Source organism: Corvus brachyrhynchos, unplaced genomic scaffold (genome assembly GCF_000691975.1).
Source record: "Corvus brachyrhynchos isolate BGI_N302 unplaced genomic scaffold, ASM69197v1 scaffold44, whole genome shotgun sequence".
NCBI classification, from domain to species: domain Eukaryota; kingdom Metazoa; phylum Chordata; class Aves; order Passeriformes; family Corvidae; genus Corvus; species Corvus brachyrhynchos.
In genome coordinates, this window is record NW_008238359.1 from 6,943,225 (window position 1) to 6,966,993 (window position 23,769).

The following is a 23,769-nucleotide window of genomic DNA, read 5'->3' on the forward strand; positions in this document are numbered from 1 at the left end:
CTGCCTGCCACTGACCCTGCATTTAGTATAAATAAACACCTTTTGCAGCTACACAGATCAGGAACTTCTCTAAAATGGAGCTGTTAGCCCTCCCTATTAGTTTTTAATTTAACAACTAAAAATAAATGAGAAGAAATATACAGGGTTTTGTTGGCTTTTTTTTATCTCGCTGCAGTTAAACTCCTCATTCTGGAGGGATGGTACCTTTTCCCACCACTGTATCAACACCACTCTGGAATGAGAAAATAAAAAATACAACCCTGGGATCAATAGATGCAGTTTAACTAAGTACACTCACTTCTCAAAACTAAATTACCTAGAACTTTTAACAATTCTGAAAAACCTCAGAGAAGTCTGCATACTTGTATTAATCCATGTTTGATGTGTAGTTTTGCTACAAAAACCCACAACCCTGCCAAATGCAGAAAAGATTAGGTGGACAGCTACCAGAACATTCAGCATGGAAATGGGTGCTTTAGTCTGCAGGGCACCCAAAAGACCCCTAAACACATTATTGGGAAGTCAATTATGAATTTTAAACCAGTTGTTGCAGATTTACTGTAGAATCAGCAGTGTCTTGAAGATCATAATAAAATAGCAGCTCTCAGAGTAATAGCTATCAAAAGCAGCATGGTCTGAGCACACTGTGAAATGCTTCACCAGAGCAAGCAGACTAAAGAAAATTCCCAGAGCACATTTCAATGTCAGGCACCCAAATACTTGTCACAGGTGGGAAGGATTTCTACACGCTTCTGATATGGGAAGGAACTTTGCTCATCACTGATTTTGATGGGTTAGGGTAAGGCAGATGCTGCTTTCTCCTTCCACTGTGCTCTAAACAAAGACAGTGTAGAGGAGTGATGTTCTTCTAAATTCCAGCGTGTGAGATGATGAGGATGAGGTAATGTATTCTGCTTCTGAGATGGTCTCACAGCCACAGATACATACAGAGTAAGCACGTCTCTCATGTTCTAAGGCAGAAAATGACTCTGGGTGGCTAAACAAGGGTGCCTAGTACAGTTATGGTACTTTGGGTATCCTACCCAACCTCCTGCTGTCGTGCCAGAGGAGTCTGGCTCTCCTGCAGCGTATCTGTGAACCCTGTGTAGATGTTTCAGCAAGTTTAGGGCATCACAAAGAGTCCATTCTGCTAAGCAGTGAAATCCCAGCCTCCCCTACCAGCAGTAATACACATGCACACATGCACACACACAGTGCTTCCACGATTAAGCCAGTACATCATTAATTGAAATCAGGTCACAAACAGCAACTCAACCATGTTTTGCTCAGTCTTGGAATGGTTGTTTATTCCAAAGTCATGAAGCTTCCTGTAAAGTAAATACCTTTAGAGTATAGTGCCATAATTACATGATGTATTAACATATGGTGCTTTGTCAAATACAATAAGAGACATAAAATCACATTAAGATGATCTGCTAATATAACAGAATGTAAAAGTAACATCTGAACAGCAAAAGAACTCAGCAGCCAAATACTTTAGTTGTCAGGACTGCCATTAAGATAAAATGGCTAATTCAGACGAGTATTTTGGGAAAGAAGGCTCCTTTCCATACTGCAATCAGGATTTTGTATTTTAACTAAACAAATTTGAAATGAAGGACTATTTTCCAGGCAAATCTAAACTCTTTTCTGGTGTGACTGTTCCCATTTTACTGGTAGTCAAAAAGAAGATGGGATTTTAGAAAAAAACTTAATGCAGTTTGGTATAAAAAATGACAGTGAACTTGAATTCTTCATGTTACACTGAAAATCCTACACAGAGTGACCAGTTTGTAGGGGAGCTCCATAAGAACATGGGATAAAACTCAAGAGTTCTTCCCTGTCTGAGCCCTTTTTTAGCCAATGGATTTCATCTACCCTCACAACACTCTGTAACTAAGAAAGGGACACTATGGGAAAAGAGTTCTGCACATGACTCATGAAAAAGAGAAGAATAAATAAACCCCAAATAAAACAGAAAATAAAAATCCAGGACTTTTTTTAATTATCCGTTTTCTAGCTCTGCCTTATTATAGAGATAATTGGTAAAAATTTTCCTTCATTTTAGTGGAACTAAGAGTCAGAACGCTTATTGCTTACTCTTTGAAGGTTTATCAGGCACGCAGGTACAAAAGCGACCTATTTAAGTCCTTCCAGTCCGTGAAACACAATTCCTCTGTTGTGCCGGGGGCCAGCAAGCTGAGGCTACAAAATGGGCTGTTTCATATGACAAGACTTGTCATAGACACAAACCCAGTAAGTACTATTCTTAAAGTCAAGCATGGGTGAAAAGCTTACAAATGAAAGTTTGGGACCAAATTTTGCTTTCTGTTCCACTTGGAAACTAAGCAGATATTTCTCTTCAAAGAATTGTACCACATCCTGAGCTACAAAAACATAAGAACAGAGTGAAATTACATTAATATAAACAGGCGCCTCTGAAAAGAACATTGAGTACTCAAAATTGTGGACATTTATATGAATACTTTCCAAAATGGTTATCTTGTACATTGTACAGAGATATCAGAAGTAAATGTTGCCTTCCTTTTTAATAAATTATTTTTATTTCACCTCTAGTGGAAAAGATATGTAATTACAGAATTGGAAATTCAGAACAAATTTTCTGGTCTCTTTCTTTTGGGACAGGGAAGAGTGAGGGAAGAATGTGGTCACAAGTGAAAAAGTCAAGACCCACAGCTACAGAAAAGACATTAATTTTTCTACCACATTATACATGTTAACTGTTAATAATTACTTCTAAGGCTCATTTAAAAAAATAAAAAATTGGAAAGCTGACATTAGTTTACTCCTTTTTCCAAATCTTATGTATGGCAAGAATTTTCTTTGTGGCCCACATCTTCCTTCCTGAGACTGGACTTTAATTAACTTGTCTAGTGGGATAACAGTCTTTTCAGTATACTCACATTTGCACCAGTGGCTCCAGTTCCTGTTTGTTTACCACACCAAACTCTCACATGGCTTTTGAGTCCCAAATAACTACCCAAAGTAAGACAAAAATGGATCATGTCTTCTTCCTCAAAGCAACCCAAGTCTAGACCTGCTACAGACATTGTCTTGAAGGTTCAGATGACAGTGTAGACATGATCCTGGAGAGAGGTCTTGCTTTAAAAGGAAGATACCGAATTGCTGAAGCTCAGACTGTGGTACTACTGTTTAGTTTGAACTGTACTGTTTCACTAATGAAGGTTGGAAAGAAAAAAAAACAAAATCAAAGAATGCTTTGGTATTTGAAAACAAGAGTTTTTTCAAGCTAGTTTCTACTCTTCTTCTAAGAATCTTGGAAGAATTCTTTCAAAACAGACGTGTTTTTGACATATGAGCATTTTCGATGTAAAAAAGATATTTGGGATTTTTTTGCTTGGTTGTTTCTGAAAATGAAATTAGATTTATATAAAACAATGTGAAATCATAGATCTTGAAAGAAATTCCCATATAAACATTGTGGAACTAATATAGCTGGGCCATTCAAAATACTTTTTTGGACATCAGTTTGAGGGCCAATACCCCAATTATGACTTTTCTTCTCAACTACCACAGACCAAGAGAACCATTTCTTACCCAAATGTGTTTCATCAAATTTGCTCCTGCAAATGATCAGAATGAACACAGGGAGAGAAAAACTCAGTGGAAGTAGGGGTTTCACAACCTGGCACATTTGGACTAAGGGTACCTGTTTCAGAAAAATCTAATTAATAAGCCCAGAGCTTCATCAATGTATGAAGCCTGGAAAAGGGTCCTTGTCACATCTGAATCTAAGTGAAAGCTCTGCCCTTCTGCACTCACAGCAGCACCAGGGCCTCCCTCTCAAAGAGGCAGAGCTGAACATATGTGTTGGGAGTTGTCTGCTTAACAGCACAATACTTATTCTTTCCCTGTTATAAACAATGAGCTCTCAAGCTCCCAGAAGCAAAGAAACCAGGCGAGGAAATGTTTAATCAGTGAAAGAAGGAAATCATATGCAATTAATAAAGCCGGAGCTGTATGGAAATAGCAAATGTAATTGAAAAAAAGAAACCCTTTCCATCACTGCCCAGCATCCTGAAATGCCTACATGTGAAAGCAGAAGCATGACTTAATTTCAGTGGTAGCCACAAGTGATCTGACTTTCACAAAACCAAATCCCCAATTCTCATACAGAAGATGACATAATCTTTGCTACTATGAGTTTTCCCCTTTTCTACATAGCTGCCCTTGTAGCACTGCCCCTCCTGTCATTGCCAAAAGCATCTCCAGCATTGGGATGCTGCACCCCTCATTTCCCTGATGCTAATCAAAGTGACTACAAGAACCCCATTGGATTGTGTACACCAGGAACATTATAAAGGTTGGTGTATACCGTGATTAAAATTGAGGCCCTCTGCATTTCCCAAAGTGGCATTTTCCTGAGTTATGGGAAACACAGGGTGGAAGAAGCCTCTTGTGCTATGGAGGGAAGAAGAGCCCAAAAGAAGGACTATGGGACACACGGGTGATGATGTATCCAATGATCCAAAGATTCAAACACACCTCTAGATGAAGGCTGAGGTCATACACAGAGGGAAGAGATGGATCTGAAAGCTCAGCTCCCTCTAATCGTCCATGGTGGTGGAGCAGACCAAGATGACTGAAGCACAAATGCACCCAGCTCCAACAGACAATGATATTTCACTATCAGGAGGAGATCCCTTGCCAAGTTCCATCTCAGCCACGTTTTTAAGCTTTGGGGCATTATGTTTTTGTCAAAAAGTGTGTATCAAACAGTTACTAGAGCTTAAGCAGCCAAAAAGAATAATGTCATAGGTGAATCTTCACATTCACAGCAAGTATCTATTAACAGCTAATTATGTTGCTCTGATCCAGTAAAAGCAAAATACAGCACTTGTGCCTTCTCTGATGACATTTTGCCATTTATTCTTGATGAACACTGCTGCAAACATGGGCAGGGTATATTCAGTTGTGGGTGGAAGCTGGCATTCACCATCCTCATCTGTTCTAGCCAGTACATGCTTTCAAGCATCTAACACCTAATGAGATACGATAACATAACCTGCTTCCCTGTCCCTAGCAATATGCTTCTACAAAGCTAGAGAAATACACAGGGTATGTCCATACCTTCAGCTAACCATACAACTGTGACTGTACTCAAAGGTCAGACCAGCTCATTGCCTACACAATTCACCCTCAAGTATGACAGCTCCAAGCTTGAAAGTGCACACTGGAAGCTCGTCCAGCTCTGTCTAAACCACCTTTTGTCTAATCCTGCAGGCTCAGTCCAAGAGCCCCTGAGTCTCCCTTTGCCAAAGCATACGTAGGACTTGCTCTGACTCATCATGGCTCAGAGATGGGACAGCCAGTGTGGTGACCTGGCCAGCTTCTGACTGCAGATCATCTATCACTGATGTGTTCTCCTTAGAACAATTACCCAGAATCACAGAATAGTCTGAGCTGGAAGGGACCCACAAGAATCATCATTTAAGTGAATGGCCCATCCGGAGATCAAACCCACAACCTTGGCCTTGCCTCTTCCCAGCAGCTTGCAGAGCTGCTGTGCAGCATTCCTAACCAGACTGTGCCGAGTTCAGCTTGGGACACAGTCCACTCTATATGCTCTCTGGTATTTTGCATTTCTCTCAGACTATTAAAGGGAGAAGCAAAAGCTCAGAGGCGTTATTTATTCAATTCGGAAGCCACCTGTTATCCCTGTGTTACACTTCTAACATGCAAACACCATGACACAGCACCAGGAGGGAATCCGTTATCCCTGAAAAAGAAATGGCATGCTCTTTTGAAATCAAAATAAGTGCCCTGCTGTCGATGAATACATTCTTGGTTACTGTACAAGGAGGAAGTTTTTGCTTTTCCTCCCCCACCTCTCATCCAAATTCCTTCCCCAGGGTTGCAGAATATGAGATGAGCAATGTGACCTTGCAATGACAGAATTTTAATGAGTGACTGGTGCACCAAAAGAGATGCAGCAGCGTCTCCCTGCTCAGCGATGCTATGTGCACTAGACATTTATGTAACACTGCTTCTCATCCTCAAGGCTGTCCTTTCCTAGGGTCAGCAGCAACAAACATGAAATTTATTTATCAAACTGTCAAAGCTACTTACAGCTGACACAGAGAACTCTACACTCCAGTATTTTGGTGAAAAGGAGTTACCAGGTAAAGCTATTTCCCAATTCCACAGCTGCAGAATAGAGGTAGATGTTTTTTAGAAATAGGTTAACTTGAAAGAGTAAAGGGCTTGCTTCAAAGAAATTGCTTATTTCCAGGGTGTTTGCTAAAATATACTAGTTTTCTTCTGGGCTTTAGCATTGAGTTCTGCACAGAAATGCAATGTCTTTGCATACTTTAGCTCTCAACTCCCAGGGAGACTCTGTATCTGCATCTAGAAAATGGCGTTTGCTTTAATTTCTAAAATTGAGAAACTAAGAAGAATGTCTCCTCCCTCCCCTTGGCTCCCAGGTAGAAAATATTTTACCCTGTTTATTGTTGGCATTCATCATCCTCTCCTGCCCTCCTTGGGTTGCTCCTTGGTTGACAGCAGTTTACCTGGAGCTTCAGGACCAGCCTATCCCCTCATCCAAGGGCTCTGTTAAGAAGCAATCTATGAGCGGGACAAGTGGCCTTTTCCAGCTTTCTTTCTGCGCCCATGTAATAATGGGACAGATCCACTGCTCTTAGTACAGATCCAGCACCTGTGTCTTACAAATAGGATCCCTCTAGAGAATATAACACTTCAGGTATGGCAAACCTTGAGGATCCACTGCAAGTTTAGAGATATTCATAACATCAGAGGCGGTACTAGAACGGATCCCATCCCCCTTACAACACGGGTGATACAATTAGCAGGATACTAAACCTTCACACATCCTTATCCAGCCCTTTAAGGAGAAGCATTTGTTGCTCAAAACCTTTGTGTCAGAGCATTCATTATACATGCTAGTCCACCAGAGGACTCAGGGTTTTTAACCTTAAAATATGCTAATTAATCTACTGTGCCTACAAAGGAAATTTAAGTGTTTCTAGGATTTACTGTGGTTAGTACAGGCACTAAAATACCAGGCTCTATATGGGAATGAAGAGTCTCATTTCAGCTCCATACATTTTGCCAGTGCATCACTATAGTGGCCTTAATGAAATACACCAGCAGCAGAAACAATGCAAATCCCAAATCACTGTTCACAGTTGAGTCATCAGCTATATAATATATACATATATCTGAAAAATGTACATTCATAGCAGAAAACCTCAGCTCAGCACAGGCACCAATGGCATTTTGATTAAACCTTGTTGTTAAATCCTCTTTGCTAAAACAATAAAAACTGGTTTAAATTGTGAGGGGTGGAAAATCAGCAGAAAAATTGGATGCATAATCCAGAGAAGAACAGACCCACCTTATCTTATATCAAACTGGCGAGTTTATGAAATTATTTCCAGGCTGAAGTGAAAATTAATCTCCCTAGAAGGTCTGTTATTTTTCAAAAAAGTAAACACTGCATTTTAATAACTATTAAAATATTAATTTTAATAACTATCGTCTCTGACTTATAGTCCTTGAACTGCTAAGGCAATGACTCTTTAGCCTCATGTCTGCTTCCCCTAAGCCACATCTTGTGGTTTGAAACTATAACCTGGTGCATTAAATGTGGAGTAGAGGTTTTCCTCTTAGGCTGCCATTCTCCAAGTCCTACCAAACCATGCTGTTAGGCTGTTACAGCTGAATTACTGTTCCCAACATGGCTGCTCTGCTCCTTGCATTATCTGCCCCCTCTCAGCCAGCTCCAAATCTCTTTGCCACCTATGCACCAGAGGCATTAGCAGCAAATAGGCAGATCCTGCACTTGCACTGGCTGTGAAGAATGCTCACAGGTTGCTCCATGCTTAGATCAGACAGTGCATGGGTGCCAATATATGCAGTACTCTCACCTGCAAGACACATCTGCAAACAAGGTAGATGAAGATCTGCAATCAAAGAAAACCACAGGGATTCAGATTTGAGCGAGCAAGCCAGAGATCAGGATGCAGTGGAAACTGAAGTAATAGGAACCATGGAATCATGGAGTCAGAGAACAGTTTGGGTTGGAAGGGAACTTCAAGATTGTCTAGTTCCAACCCACAAGCCATGGGCAGGGATATCTTCCAGATCTAAAAGCCCCATCCTGCCTGGTCTTGAACACTTTTAAGGATGCCACAACTTCTTTGGACAACCCATTCCAGGGCCTCACCACTCTCACAATAGAGAACTCCTTCCTAATATCAGAACTAAATCTGCCCTCTTCCAGTTCAAATACATTACCCTTGTTCTATCATTGCATACCCTAATAATAAGGAGGTGTGCAGTGCTTTCACACACATCTTCACAACAGGCCTGTGTAGGCAGAAGTCTCCAGAGGGAAGGTTTATCTATTCTTCCTTTACAGCAACTGTTGTTGTGGCAAAACAATCAGCATTTGGCAGAAAAATAGATTTGGTTTAAACTTTCTATCCTAAGCAGTGCAGTCATCAGCTAGGTGTCTTCTCCCAGACCAGGTTGTTTGTTTGTTGTGACCTCACACTGCTTTCAGTTCTGCCTTCTAGAAGAGCAGAAAAAAGACCAAGGAAGAACTCACACACTAGTAGTAGTACCACATACTGGAACAGGGAAGTGTTGCTTCAAACTCAGGGCTGGAATAATCATTGTGGAGGGACAGGCTGTTCTGCAGACTTCAGTGGTGAAGGTCATTCCCCACCAGGCCTTCCCACACAACATCAGGGCTCATCTCTGCTGTTCTTTGTTGTGGCAGTGGGAATTTACTCACACAAGTAATCCCAGTGATGTGGGAATAGGTCTTGGATACATCTGATTAATCCTGCTGTTAGCTGAGTAAAGCCTCAAGTCCCACACTGCTGCACAAGGGCTGGATTCTTGTTGCAGGGAAAGGGTTTGGTTTCCCATCACAGTATGGAAACATTCCTGGTCTAAAAAAAAGAGTCCTGAAACAAATCTGATGAATAAAACACAAAGATCCTGCTGAGCAAACACTGAGAGGTCTGCAGCTTTGTGAAAGACTGAGTGAAAACTGGAAGAATACAGGGCAGGATCCTTCCCCTGCCAGCAGGACACTTATCACAGACTCACAGGACACAGTTTAAAGTGCAAAGTGATGCTCAATTATGTAAATCCAGTTGATCTGCAAATGTGGAATTGGGTGCTGTCAGCTTTCACTTACTTGTCTGGCACTGAGTTATATTTTTACACACACTTGGCTTACAGAGAAAAAAGTAATGGAGTTTAAAAGAGGGCTTGACTCTGTTTTGCAAGCTGGAGAGACACTCAGAAAGAGCAATGACAACACAGCCTGTAGAAATATTGTGTTTATCATAATATCTGCCACTCCTGTAGCCAAGTCACAGTCACTCAACAACGCTTAAAACTTTTGCCTCTCTTAAAGAAGCATAGCTCAAGGAAAAGAAAAAAGCAACTGAAGCTTTTAGACTTTCCTCAAACTCTTCCTCACCTGGTCTAGCGATTAGTCAAATCAATAACAGAAAGGTTTACCCAAAACAAAACACAAGTATATTTGCATAGCAATTAGATCTTTTCACTGCTTGCGCATTAAAGTGATCCCAAAACATTAGTTAAGCCTCAAAACACTCCAGAAAGGCAGATAGTCCAGAGCTCGTTTTACAGGTGGGTCAGCTGAGTCAGATACAGCACAGAGAGAGAGAGGACAGCCTGGATCTGCTTAGATCTTGCTGTGACAGCACTGCTTAATGTAACAGCATGTGTTTAACATGCCTACAAGGAGCATCAACTCCTGCTACAATGCAGAACAAGAGCACAGTACTAGCATTACTATTTTAATTATAAAGTGTTACCTATACAGAAGCTGAGCCAGAAAATATACTCTGCTTTAGCACAGAGCTAACTGCAAAACTAGCTGCTCATTATATGGTAATGGAGCCGATATCTGTCAGAGGAGATGGGAAACCACAAACAACATAGTGATTAGATGACTCTAAACTGTATTTAAAAAGCATGAGATACTAGATCCCAAAACTAGAGGAAAAGATCACTTTCTGGTTGTGGATAACAGATGCAGGCATGATTTCAATCATGCTTTAAACTAACAGCCAGGAAACAAAGTACGCGCACCCTACAATATCCAGTATCTGTGCATTTTGCCAACAGTTTTATGTTTATTATAACATCTATGCAGGGAGTATTAGATAAATAATAAATCTTACTGATTAAAAAAACCCTAATCCTTTGCTGCACACCTCCAGTTACAGTGATGGATGAAGGAGATCCAGTAGGAAAATAATGGTCCTTCCAGCCTCAAAGAGAAAAAATCTAAAATCAGTAGCTGTAATGTAGGCTCCCATCTCACACTGCATTTCTATTTTAGCTTCTCTCATCTGGGCTACTTCTAGAATTCTCATCAGTAGGAATTCGTCTGTCTCTGGTTCTTTCTTTCCTCCTTGAATTTCAAATTGGGCAGAGCCAGAGGCAAAGACTTCAGTGCCAAGTCTGGACACTGAGGAACACATTCCCATGTGGCTTCACTGATGCACCTCCACCCTGTTGCTCACTGAGTGCAACTCCTGAGCAGAAGCTGCCAAGGCAAAGACCAAACTCATTCTCACTAGTTACACGTACACCGTGCCTATATACCACCTACCAGAAAAATGCTTCCCTCTGAACACTCACACTGATACTTGCAGACTTCTGTACAGAGTTTGTGTCCTGAGCAGAAATTTAGTGCCTTTCCCACTAAAATAAAAAAGGTCTTCATTGGACAGATGTAAATGAAATCAAATGCACTGCCCTAGATACAGGTGAATCACAGGCACGAGAGTTCTCAGGCCAGCCTCTGCCTGTGTATGCTGCAAACACTACTCTGTACTGCTCCCAAGCTCCTGCTGGAGATCAAGGGGAAGGTTTTCAGCATGTTGAAGTGATGCTGCTCTATTAAGAGGCACTAGAGTGGTGCCTATTTATGCCAGCTGTCTGATTCCTTTTTAAATGCCCTCATCTCAACAAAGTAAGGAAAAGGGAGAAAAGAAGAAATAAAGGAAGTTGGATTGGCTATCTGGACAGGGAAAAAAAGGTGCTCCTCAGAACCAAAAAGTTATGAAGTACCAGTTTCAACCTTTAGCTCTCCCATGGCAATTACGGGCAGAAAACAGCTGTGGGGAGGAGAAGGGGAAGAGAGATTAAATTTGGATGTTTCAGATCTTCCTCTCTGGAACATACTGAAAGCATACTGCAGCTCCTGTAAGGTTTCTATCTGCACACATCATCCAAGGAGCCACAGAGCTGAGGGGTTTATTCTCACCCTGCTGTAGATCTGGTCTCATCTTGCTTTCAGTGGCACCAGGGCGAACAAGGGTGGCTCCAGGGAAGATACTCAAAGGATCACAGTCAACCAAACATGCTCTGGGAACTCTAAAACTGGATTTCAACCTGCTGTGTTGTAAAATAATCAGTCAGAGCATCTGAAAGCTGGAAGTATTTGACATTCAGGGCATGAGTGCGGAGTGAGTGCAACTTCCACATTGAGTGTGTGGTGTAATAAAACTTCAGGTCCTGTCTGCTCCTGTTCATCACATTTCTTGCTCCATCTTTATGGCTGCATAAATCATACTTATTTTGCAAACTCTTTGAATGCTGAACTGATGCGAGATACAGAGTTCTCCACGTACAGATGCGTGCTTGCCAAGAGGCTGTGACTAGCATCACAGCAGAGGCTGCCCACTGGTGCTACGAAATTGTGCTCACTTTTCCTTAGGTTAACTTCATTACAGAAGTAAACTAGCAAGAGTAACACTCTATATTTTAAATACAGAATCCCAGTTCTGCAATGTATAATAAAATCTTTAATATGGAGTATTTTCACCCCAAAGCCATAAGATTTGTATACCAACAAAAGCAAGAGTCTTTGTAATACACTATGTTTTGCCATTTGGATTAACCTGGGGTTTCATTTACTGATCCAGCCTCAGAGGACTGAAGTGGAAGAAGTTCAAATGTTCCACAGATTCTTCTTCCATCAGTTTTTAAAGCAATTGCGTCTCTCCCCAGCTTCTGCACTTTTTAATTAACAGAAACAAATCCGAAGAATCACTCCCACCACAAATATTGTGTGAGTGCATTTGAGTAAAAGCACTGATTATTTGTTGGTATACTGCTGCATCCATCAGTCTTAAATAATCATAAATAAAAACATTTGTGCTATTCTTTGGTACATTTCTGTCTGTTTAAACCACAGCTGAACTTTTATATTGTACAAACAAAAAATTGCACTTTTATCTTCTAGAGAGTCTTGCTAGTCCAAAAGACTTTCAGCTGAAGGATTCTTTATTGTACTCAAACCTCGTCCCATAAGAGTTGCTGCTGTTGCTCAGTTTATGAAGTATCTTAGAGATTTTGTTTGGTCCACAACAGAAAACTCCAATGGTCTTCCTGTAAAAAAAAAAGGGGTGGGAGGGGGAAGTTATGACATTGTGAATAAACAGTACCTTCCAATAATAGACAAAATTGTATTCCGGCCTCATGGTATTATACATAACCTGACTACATATGGATTTTAAAGTGAAAACAGTTCACTAGATGATGTAGTTAGTATTACTGAAGCCACCATATCTCTCCCAGGTATCCCTACAACAAACCCTATTATTTATCTGACTAAGACAACTCTAAGGAAGAAGCGCTTATTCTTAATCTCAAGATACTAAATGATGAAATAGTACTATTTTCCACTCTTTTTTTCCACGATTAATTGCTTTTTTGTTTAAAATGTGTCTTACTGTCAAGACTTTCTTAGTGTAACTCACAAATTACACAAGCAGATCTGGTCGCTAACAGTGATTCACTACACTAATGAAAACAGAGCACTACTAACAATGATTATTTCTGGCAGCAACAGAGTAATTTTACTGCTTTACTTTCATATTAGCATGCAGTTTTTTCTTAAACATCTATATCGGGAAATCTTATGAAAAGTCAAACACAGAGTACGATCCTTGTTCATCACCCATAGCTCTTGGCCTGCCTTCATTAGTTAACCTGACTTTTTCACATCCCTCTACCGACAACAGTTCTGCTCTCTGGTTGCCTTAAAAATAGGCTGTAAATCATACTCACAGTCATACAATATCTGAGGGCTCAGAACTGTAGCCAACATCAGAACAAAACACATCCACCACAGCAGGACTGAGTAATTCGCAATAGTCACCATTTCCCTTTTTTGAAAGATGAGGAGAGGGAAAGGAAGGAGCAGGGAAAGACAATGCAGTGCTGCCTTTTCTGTACCATGAAAAAAAAAAATCATCCTCTTCCCGTTAAAATTGTGCCACTACTACTAGAAAAAGATCTTAAAGATTTACTAGGATGAAGAAAAAGCAAATGAGAGGCAACATGGCTCTAATTATTGTGATCTACAGCACTCACCAAGAGGCTGGAGATTTGGGTTCTGGACCCTTCTTCCTGGACTATTTCAGTATTTTATCCAGTAACTATTTAATATACAATATTTTAGCACATGCAGGATAATCAAACTCAGTTTAAAGCTCCCTGTGCATGTGTTTGATGAGAGGAGGGAACTAATACAAGGAGAAATCTTCGACGCATACTGCCAAGTGTACATGTCTGGTGTCAGGCAGCTGCTGGAATAGCACGGCAGTGCACGCTGCACCAGTGCACAGCAACACTGGCATGGTACAACTGAGCACTCAAACATTGAAAAGCATCACAAAGTTATGCAGGTAACTGCAGTGGTGTCCTTGTGCAGGCACCTTACAACGCTGATTTTAACTGCCTTCAATGACAGCATCTCTCATATCGATCTATGGTAAAGTCATAAATCGTACTTTTCTCACCCTTATGTTTATCTATTAAGCTTTCCTGTCCTGGCAGTACTCCTTTTAATGGCAAGGGGTGTTGTGCTGGTGGCTGAATTTGCAGCAATAATGAGAGCGCTGTTGCTTGTTGCTCTCAAACAAGATTCCTCAGCACTTGCAGACTCTGAACTCCCTCTAATCTGCGCACACTGGAGAAAAAGGATTCATGAGCTGCCAGCAAGACTCTGTCTTCTACTGTGTATTTAATTGAAAGAATTAATGTTGTTGTTGGGGTTCTTTTGTTTTTCTTTTTCTTTAGTCTAATTACTACAGTGAACTGATAAAACAAACCCCAAAGAGTTCGGCTGCCCCTCTCTCTTTCACTACATATAAATAGCCAACAAAGTAAATACATGTCTAAGCAGCACATACTGCCAGTGTATTCCCACCCCAACAACATCCTTCCAAGACATACAGAATTTTTGGCTAGTAATCAGAATCACAGGAAGGTTAAATGATTTGCCTGAAGTCACACAAGAGACCCATGGCTAAGGAGGTCTCCTGAAACCCATCGGAGTCACTGTCCTGTGCAGTGAGCCAGAGGCTCTCAGACTTCCTTCCCAGGATACCCAGCATCAGCATCTAGTCTGGACACCCCTTCACTTACCATCTACCCTCCTCCCCTGTGTCCCTGCCTGCAGATGCCTCCCTCCTTGCCTCAACTGGCTCCTGCCTGGATGCTGGAACACAAGCAGGAAGGTGGCTGAGGGAAGCTGCTACACAGAGCAGCACATTCCTACCCTGAGCTGATGGGCTTCAACTGTTTATCACTTGTTTGGGACAAAGGCTCACTTTGTGGCTTAGATGAAAACAGGCAGCTGTGTAGTCCTGCATCTGAAAATCTTCATTAATACCATTAACATGTTTACAGTTAAGGAAACGATGCCATAGGCCATTCTTTGTAATAATTACAAACTTCAATACAGGATTTACTCATTCAGAGCACAAAGCACGTAACTCCTCAGTGTTCCTATGGGATGAGCAGGTCAGCACATATTCTTACATCCATTTTATGAACAGCAAGAGTTGAGAGAGGTGAAATACTTTGCTACATTGAGAGGACAGAGACAGGACTTGAAATGTTCCTGTTTTAAATCCCACGTTTGTTCCTAGAGAGAGGTTTCTCCATTACAGCACATGAGAAATGTATCATTGTGTTCCCTGCCTTTTTCTCCTACCGGTATTCATGTCTTTTTCTAGGTCGTTCTCTACATGGAAGAAAGCACATGCCCATTTGACTTAAGCAAACTGAGCATGGTGCAAGCTTTTCATCCAGGACACAACTGAACGGGAACAAGGCTGCTGCTCCATTCCCCCACAAAAAGCATGAAAAAAAGAGACCAGTAATTTATTACGTAACTATTCCAACGCAGATTGCTGGGTCTGCAGGTGTCATGTGAAATAGGAACAGTAGATGGCATACGTCTGCTCCTCTTTTCCAGAAAAAAAAAGGGATCAGGAACCTGATGCTGGGTTGTCCCATGTCACGCTCTGAAGGTCTGGCAAAGCTCAGACACTTACAAATGGACTTTGCTTATTTGGGACCCAAACAGCAACAACAGCAACAATTCACAAAGCACACAGCAATCAGACAGCTACACAGTGAGAGCTTTGCCAGCTGCCTGTTTATTTATGTGCAGCTTTTCCTAAAATCACAAGATAAAAACTAGAAAATATCTTGGCTGCCCGTAAACAAGCCCAAGGGGATGATTGCAAATGTGAAAGCCTGAACACTGGCACCAGATGTTGGAAACAACTTGATTGACCTGTTTTGCTTTAGTTTGGTTATTTTGGTCTCCGTATAGCAGCAGGGACACTTAGGCGGAAAGTTACAGAGAAATAAGAACTGAAATAAAGCTAGTAGCAGACCTGGAAATTGGACTGAAGGGAAAAACTGAAGTTCCCATCTCATCCAAGGAAATACAGAGAATAATTACCTACAAAAGGTAAATTTCTGTGGGACCGCTGAGGTTGTTAAAGGCCTCACTACTGTGCATTGTTACAAGTAACTACATCTATAGGTACAGAGCTGTATAAACCTTGATAAAGATATGACAAAGGGTGACAAATTCTAGATCGTAGCAAGGTAATCAAAAGAGTCAGAACATTATTTAGGTATTAAAAGACACCTTGCTTGAAAATGGTGGCCCAATTTAAAGACCTGATGTGAAAAAGCAGAGAAAATGGTACTCGAAGACTAATTAGGAGTAATGCAATGGAAAGCAAAAAAGAAAAAGCAAGGATGACTACTAGTACTACTAACAGCTTCATCTATATTATGTGCTCTTACATCCTTGGAAGAAAGTGGCAGGAACATCATCATTTTCATCTTTTAAAACTGCACTCACATAGTTAAACAAAAAAAGACATTAGAATGGAGCATAAAAGGTCAACAGTCCTCTATGCAGAGATCTTTGAATCCAGAAAGTCAGCTTTGTTCTCTAACTCTCTTTCCTTCTTTTTTTCTTTCTTTCTTTGAAGCTTTCTTTCCCATGGTTCCTTAATCTAAACCCCTTCTCTAAGTGTGAAAATTCTACTCGAGACCTAGCAGCCTTTGGGGCATCCTGTTCACAACATCTACTATGACCTGAATCCAAGACAAGTATTGTCAGCAGCTCACACTGCCCACAGTGATACATTTGGCACTCAGTATTTCCCAAGAGCCAGGGCCTCAGTGTCCCCTAGTCATATTTAGCCTCAGAAGAGAAGAGTCAACAAGCCATGGGCAGATTTCACTTTGCAAGTGCAAGAGAGGACAAAAAGTTCTTGAGGGAAAGTTCTGCTGAGCACCTCTCAACCTGATGCACACAGATCAACAGCTACTCGGCAGGGTTTGCTCCCACACCACTGACTTTGCCAGAAGTGGACTAGGGAAGATTCACACAGTCTCTTCTTCCAGATCAGCTTTTGAGGCAATAAACTGCCAGTAGGGGGTAAAATACTCAACCAACAAAGTTGGATCTGGACAAAGACATTCCACAGTCTAATTGCATGTCTTTTCTGGTTTATACTTGTCTTGTTTCAGATCATAATATGCTTTCCTAGCACAGTAAAAAGGCATTGCAAGGTCTTAACAGAGAATAAAAAATAGCTAGTAATATCCAAAGACAATACATCTTCTGAATAAAAACAATACAGGTAATTGAAATATTTCCTTGGGAATTCTGTTTGTAAACTAGCATTACAAATCATGAATCAACAATTTTAAGAAATGTAACTTTATATAAAAAACCAGCATATGTTGAAAGTAAGACATTGCCACAGACAAGAACATAGGCAATCTCTGTGCAGTGAGATGGAAATCTGCTCCTTTTATTTTCTGGGCCACTGAACATCTCAGTTTCATGAAAAGCTGAATTGCTTTGAGCGTATAAAAAAAAGTGTTTCCGTTTGTATAGGCTATCTCTCAGCAAGATAAAGCCCAGAAATATTTTCATACAAACACAGCTAGAAACGGATATCCCCAGCCATCAAACTGTGGCATCCTTCAAGTGGACAAGCACTTACCTCCTATTGCACTTTGCTATGTCATCGAACAGGAGCTTCCACCGGGGTCGTCCAATCAAAAGCCTGGAGTTTAAAGCTTGATACTTTTCCCCAATTATTTTCTGCAAGAAACAAAAAACTCCATTCTGCCTGGTTTGCAAATTGCCTCATATCACCCAGGGCTCCCATTTCTGCTATTGGCTGACTTGCCAGGGTGCTGAGGTGCACAACCTGAGCACAAGTACCACAGCTGTGATGAGAACTGCAGCCATCTTATGCACCAATATCTCTGCTCAGTACCTTTTCGATGGCTCTCCTTGGTGTTTGTTATACATTGTTCCTCATGCAGCTGCTCATTAATTTCCACATTACTTTTAAACCAATTTATTTAAGCCATAAAACAATAACCATGCTCCTATTACTCATTCCCACACTGGTTTTTAATGCTAAGCTGGAAGAAATGCTGCTGATGCAAAAATCATATTTCTGTCTGAAGTTTTTTTTTTTCCAAACTTTGTACAAGTAACTATTAAGATGACTACATCTGAAAAAGTAACAAGGGAAATCTTACTTTTCTCCCTGAGAGTAGTTTGCCAGCTGTTTTGAGCTGCTGTAACAGCAGCTGTAACAGCAGAAAGCAGCCAAAACTGCTCCCCAGATGGAACCCAATCCATTCCAGAGCACTAACTCACCAGCATTTTGATAAGGTGAAATGCCCTCCCATTGCAGGGCACAACCCTGGGTTTGGTGCCCTAATGCAACAGCAAGAGGCAGAGTTACATGTTATCTAGGCTCCCACATTCCTCCCATTGCTGAACAACCTGGAACATTCCTCATACCAATGCAAACACAGTCCTGGCCAACTCATCCTCCTCTGGGCTTTTATAGACAAGAGGCATTTGCTGCAGGCTGGGCTCTTACCACACAGGCACAAGGGCTGCTGCACAAAGGGAGCATGACATGCAACTGCCCTGATTTTGGTAGCAGTCAGCACTTTGGACTAACACCAGTGAACACACCACCTGTATGGCCATGGAGACTTAACTCCTCCTTGAGCAATTATGAGCAGCATTATGCTTCATGGCAGTTTTGTTCAACAGCCACAAAAAAAAAAGTGACTTTAAAGAAAGACTTCAACCAAAAAGCTGACTTAAATAAATTCAGCAGCTGCTTGATTAATATCACTATGCAGTAGTAGTATATTATATAGTATCAGAAAACTCCCTTTGAATTGGCTATTACTTCACTTTCACTACCTCACTGCATTGCAGTCCTGCTTCCAGTTTTAATTTTAACCTAACAGTTACACACCAGCTTCATCAATCAGGCATTTTCAAGCAGTCCATTTCAATCAACATATGTTGGCCAGGCATTACATTTGTCATAGTCATAACTACTGTGGCTATCACATCATTTAAACTATGGGATTGTGCTCCTACCAGAGCTGTGAACGTTATGCTATCTCCACCTGATACCAGGCAGATCCAAATCCTTTGGGCATGGTTTCTCACTGCATTTGATGTTTTGCAGTTATTGTCAGGCTTGTCTTTGGGCACCCTGTAGTCAGTGGAAAGCTTCCTGACACGGCACAGTAAAGACTTGTACCTAGGCTTATGGGCTAAATAACATAAAATGAAGATTGCAAGCATAAATAGTTACAGAAGATGCCAAGATTTGGGGAATTAGCCCAGCCTTGTCATTGGCAATACATGACAATTTACAGCTCAGTATCATTTTCAGTCTTACACATCAAGAAATTTCTACCTTTCATCTATTTATGAGGCAATGAAATAAAAAGCTTTTAAAAATAACTAGATTCTTTCAAAATATATATGGGAAAAGAAGATTTGAGCTTGCAAGTTCCTAGAACTATTCTGGTTTGGTTCTTAGCCCAGAAACAATGCATATTTCCCATCGAACACGGCCAACTGTCTGGTCTGTGGCCTGGCCTGGAAGGACCTCGTTCCTAGAAAAGGAAGATATGGATTTCTGCCCACACCTAATCAAGTTAAGGGTACTGCACTAGACTCTCTTAATGCTGTGGGGATGAACTGGCTCTCTTGCTCTATTAATGAATCAGTCACCCGAGTTTATGGCCTCATCTCCTGTTTTTACCATCTGCAGTAATCCCCTTCTGCCTTTGACTGACAGTTTGCATCGCCTATTACTCCAAGGTCTAGTTTAGTTTACAAACAACATTTGGCCACATACCTGTATTCCATCTGTTTGACTGAGGTACAGCTGGATATTTATATAGTCTGGCCGATTCTCCTGCCAAAGCTGGGAGGATGATAAAAACAGCTAGTGAAATAATATTCTTTTTCTTAATCTAAGTGTGAAGTCACTTATGCCTACTATGCTGAGGGACATGGGTTTCAGCATCAGTGAAGTAAGCTTTTTAATGAAGAGGGTGTGCTTCCACAGCACCCCTTTGTGAATATTGCACATCATGCTGTGTAAAAAATATTATTTTAGGAAGCTACATGGCTCTTAAAATACACTTGGAATTGTAAATCCCACTCCCTTCTCAATCTGTCTACTAGCCAAATGACTAAGGGCCACTCAAAACTTCCCAGAATGCACGTGCTGCTCCTTCTGTCTCATAAAGTAGTCTGGACACAGATAAGTGCCCAGGCTACTGGAACATGGCTATGCTGCAATGAAACGTTGGCGATGGATACTCAAACTGGTTTGTGCAGCTCCAAAAACAAATGAAGCCTGGATCAGGCAGCCCAAGCTACTGCTGGAACTCATTTGTTTTGAGCAAGGCTGCCATCTTGTATAGAATGCCAGGTGTGTGGTGTGGGCATACCTCGCATTTAAGTTGTCAGGATCCCTCCAAACAACACCCATTACCTTGTTATGCAACATACAGAGCAGATCTGCAAACCAGCGGAAAGACTCAATGTCCCTGCATACCCAAATGAAGTAGAGTCTTCTGAGCTTGTAGCATTTCCAGCCGTCACTTGAAAATAAAATGTGTGGGTAGTTCAAAATTATAATTTTAAAGGGAAACATTAATTAGGATGCCTTATATTCATTAATGGAAACATGAATTTCCATTAGAAGCTAACTGCTAAGTTGCTCTTCAAGCTATGATACATCAGACACTGAATTGACCAACACAGCCTATTTGGATGATCCTGAGAATATTAAATCTCTAGCACAGAGCTAACAGCCATCACAGATACTAGTGCTTCCACACTAGGAAGTTGTCAGCTACACAGATGATTTGAGGAGCAAAAATGAATTCATGTATCATCATCAAACTTTTATTTCAAAGCAAAGGAGACATTCTAAGTTCAAGTGTATTTATTATGCTTTATTAGGTTTATAAAGCAGCCCGTCAGTGGAAAATATTGACAAATGCAATAATGGCAGGACTTAATTCTGCCTTTATATTTGAAAGGCTCTGGTTGGTTATAATTAATACTGTAGCAAAATCACAAAGACCAAATCAAATCAGAGCTCCATTGTGTTATGGAACTGTGTGATACATTACAGACTTCAGAAAATGCTGGTAGATAAAGTGCAGCCATGGGCAGATTCTGGCATTGCATCTAGAAAAACAGGACTCTCGTGTCAGATTTCTAAATCAATTAAAACACAAATAAGCACAAAGGAAGGAGATTTGAATGAACTGGGAAAGAAAACAGAAATAAAAAATATCCTGATGAGTAATGAGTTGAAATAAAGCACATGTATTCAGGAAGCATTTTCTTAGTTAGCCAACACTGTTTTTTGTTGTTCTGATCACTGGAATGGTCAGTGCACAGTTTCCTCCTTTTCCTCCTAATATAATTTTCAGATAGGGAAGGCCATATCCTGTGCACTTCAAATGCCAATCCTAGGAGCCAAACCTCTGGGAAAAGTTTCATGATACATCTCACCAGACCCACTGTGCTTTATTCCAAACTCTAGCTGCTGGCATATCCAGCAAGGGTATAGGGATAATAGATCTATATAAGTGATGGCTCCAACCAGTGTCTTGCCTCCCCACAGCCCTCCCCTGAGAGGCAAGGATGGACACATCAGCAGCACCTCAGCAGCACGTAGAAGTGAGCACTCATCTTTCATGTAAACTCCCCAGAGAGAGTAAAGAAAGTGCTTTCAGACTGGGGAATACAGTGGTTTTCAAGTCCTGATTTCAATTTTTTGGTTTGTAAACTGCTGACCTGCCAAACAGGATTTTCTCCATCCCTTTCTGACTGCCTAAACTAAGACAAGCCCTTAGGAAGGGTCACAATCTGGTCAGATGTGACAAGAGAACTGTAAGCAGTAGCAAGTAAAGTTAAGTGCCTTTCACCATAAAAAGGGATAAAAAAAGAGAAAAATGCAAGGCATTTTGCATTGAAATGCCCCAGTTCAGTAACAAAACACCACTCTCAGTGATGAAACACTGCAGCTGGCCAAAGAGGCTGGACTGCAAACTTCATCAGACAAGTCCAGCATAGATTTAAAATAGCACCCCAGACACATATGCCTGCATCTACCTCCAGCAGGATATAATTGCACAGTAGAGGTGCAATCCCCCATTACAACCACTTATATGTAACATTTCTTGCATATTTCTGTGTTACACTGCCCATAACAGCCATTATTTACAGACCCTTGTGCATAAAAGCCTCTATCTTTCCTTAAAGTACGCTATAATTTCTTAAAATAGGGCATAGGGTTCAACAGCTAAGTGGAGGGAAGGGCAGGGGCATGAATCAAATTATGTACATACAAGGGGAAAACAACAGAGCAGGAAACAAGATTTCAAGGACAGGCTGTGGACCTCTCCTAGACCTGTGTGTCCTTGACACAGCAGGACTGGCCTGGCTGCTCTGCAGCGCTGGCATCATGAGGCAGTTTGCATGTTCATACCTGCCAATATCTGCTTCCAAGCCAGGGCAAAGACACAGGCAGATCATCCACTAAACCAGTGCCTTGTTGATGTTTAAATACTGAGGAGGGAAGCAGACTAAGACTGTTAACTTTTCCCCAGAATGATTCCCCTGTATACTGTACAGTGTACAAGGGGAAGAGTGGCTACAAAGGCAGGTTATGGAATTAGCTCCTTGGAAGTCAATTTATGGCTTTATGTAGAAAAAAGGACATTGCAAAATCCTTTGGACACTACCATTTTCTTGCAGTGTCTGTGCAAATTCCTACAGCCTCTGATAACACACTGGTAGAGGAAAATATCTAATTACCTGCTGCTGGCCCATCTTTGTGTTCCGTGACATTTCTGCTAAACACTACCAGGGATAATCCATCACAAGGAAAACAGTCATTTTATCCACCTGAGCCCCAGGCTTTCAGCAAAAATTTACCCTGGTTTTGAGAGGATGATCCATATGCTTTCAAGAAAAGAAAATGAGGGAGCCCAAGATGGTCTTTGGGGGCTGCAGCACTATGAAACACATGAGGCTAATAACTTTCAGTAGCACTTAGCACTGTCAGGCCCAGCCCAGGTTAAGGACAGAAGAACGTGTACAACATCTAAATTCCACACTTCACTTTGGAGTTAGACCTGACCATTGGCAAGTTCATCTTGGAAGAAATGCTTTAGTTGTGCATTGTAAAGCCCTCCCAAAGCCAGTTAGCCTCTCAGCCTCTCAGGGAAGGTTTGCTGCTTTGGCTGCTGTTTATACTGGGCCTTTGAAACAGGGGTGCTTAACCTGTGACTGGAGCTCTTAACCAATAACTCTAGCAAATAAAAAATCAATAGCAATCATAAAAGCAAGCCTATTTCACCAGCATAAGATTTGGTGGGAACCATGCTGTAAATGTGACAGAAGAACAAGAGGTGAAAAGTTTAATCTGCATAGAATGTGAAAGGCTTTACATTAAAATAAAATTTAAGAAGAGAGAGAGAAAAAGACAAGAAGGGAAAAAATAGAAAAATGCATATCTAAAATTTAAACTTCTCAAATGGAGTTAACATCTGCATGCTACCTGAATTCGGGTTGATTCCTTCCTATTAAAACATCAAGCTTAGACATTTACAAAAGTCAAACCAGGAGAGCTGGCCCTGCATTTCCAGCAGAAAAGATTGTCACAATTGTCTGACTCCCAAAAACTCTCATAGCACACAGCCTCATCTAAGTTGGGACTAGGGGAACAAGCCTTGCTGAAGGGCTGTGACCACATTAATCACAGGTTAGGCTGGTGGCAGGATACAAAGGCTGGTGACACTGTCCCCATCCAGGTGCATCACTGGCACATCTCTGCCACAACTCTTTGGGTTACACAGCTGGTATGAGAGGATTTATGCCCTTCAGGGACATCCCAGTCCTCTACATCTTTTCAAGGAACCATTAGCTTATACCAGTGGAAGTTTTCTAAGACCCTCAAAGCCTTTCTGACATGCACTGTTGCTGTAAATTGGGGCAAAATGCTTTAAAGGCTT

General features: G+C 41.1%; 1 protein-coding gene across 2 annotated transcripts in view; it reads right to left on the minus strand.

Annotated features, from left to right (window-relative positions):
* Positions 1–1,289: 1,289 nt before the first annotated feature.
* Positions 1,290–23,769, minus strand: part of NOX4 (NADPH oxidase 4) — a 113,183-nt gene continuing 90,703 nt past the window's right edge. For both annotated transcript variants that reach the window (XM_017735992.1, XM_008634937.2), the window contains exons 14-17: positions 20,229–20,337; positions 19,584–19,652; positions 17,394–17,494; positions 1,290–12,450 (exon numbers count right to left, since the gene is read on the minus strand). In XM_017735992.1, the coding sequence (XP_017591481.1) occupies positions 12,330–12,450; positions 17,394–17,494; positions 19,584–19,652; positions 20,229–20,337 (400 nt within the window). In that variant the 3' untranslated portion in view covers positions 1,290–12,329. The remainder of the gene's footprint in view (positions 12,451–17,393; positions 17,495–19,583; positions 19,653–20,228; positions 20,338–23,769) is intronic.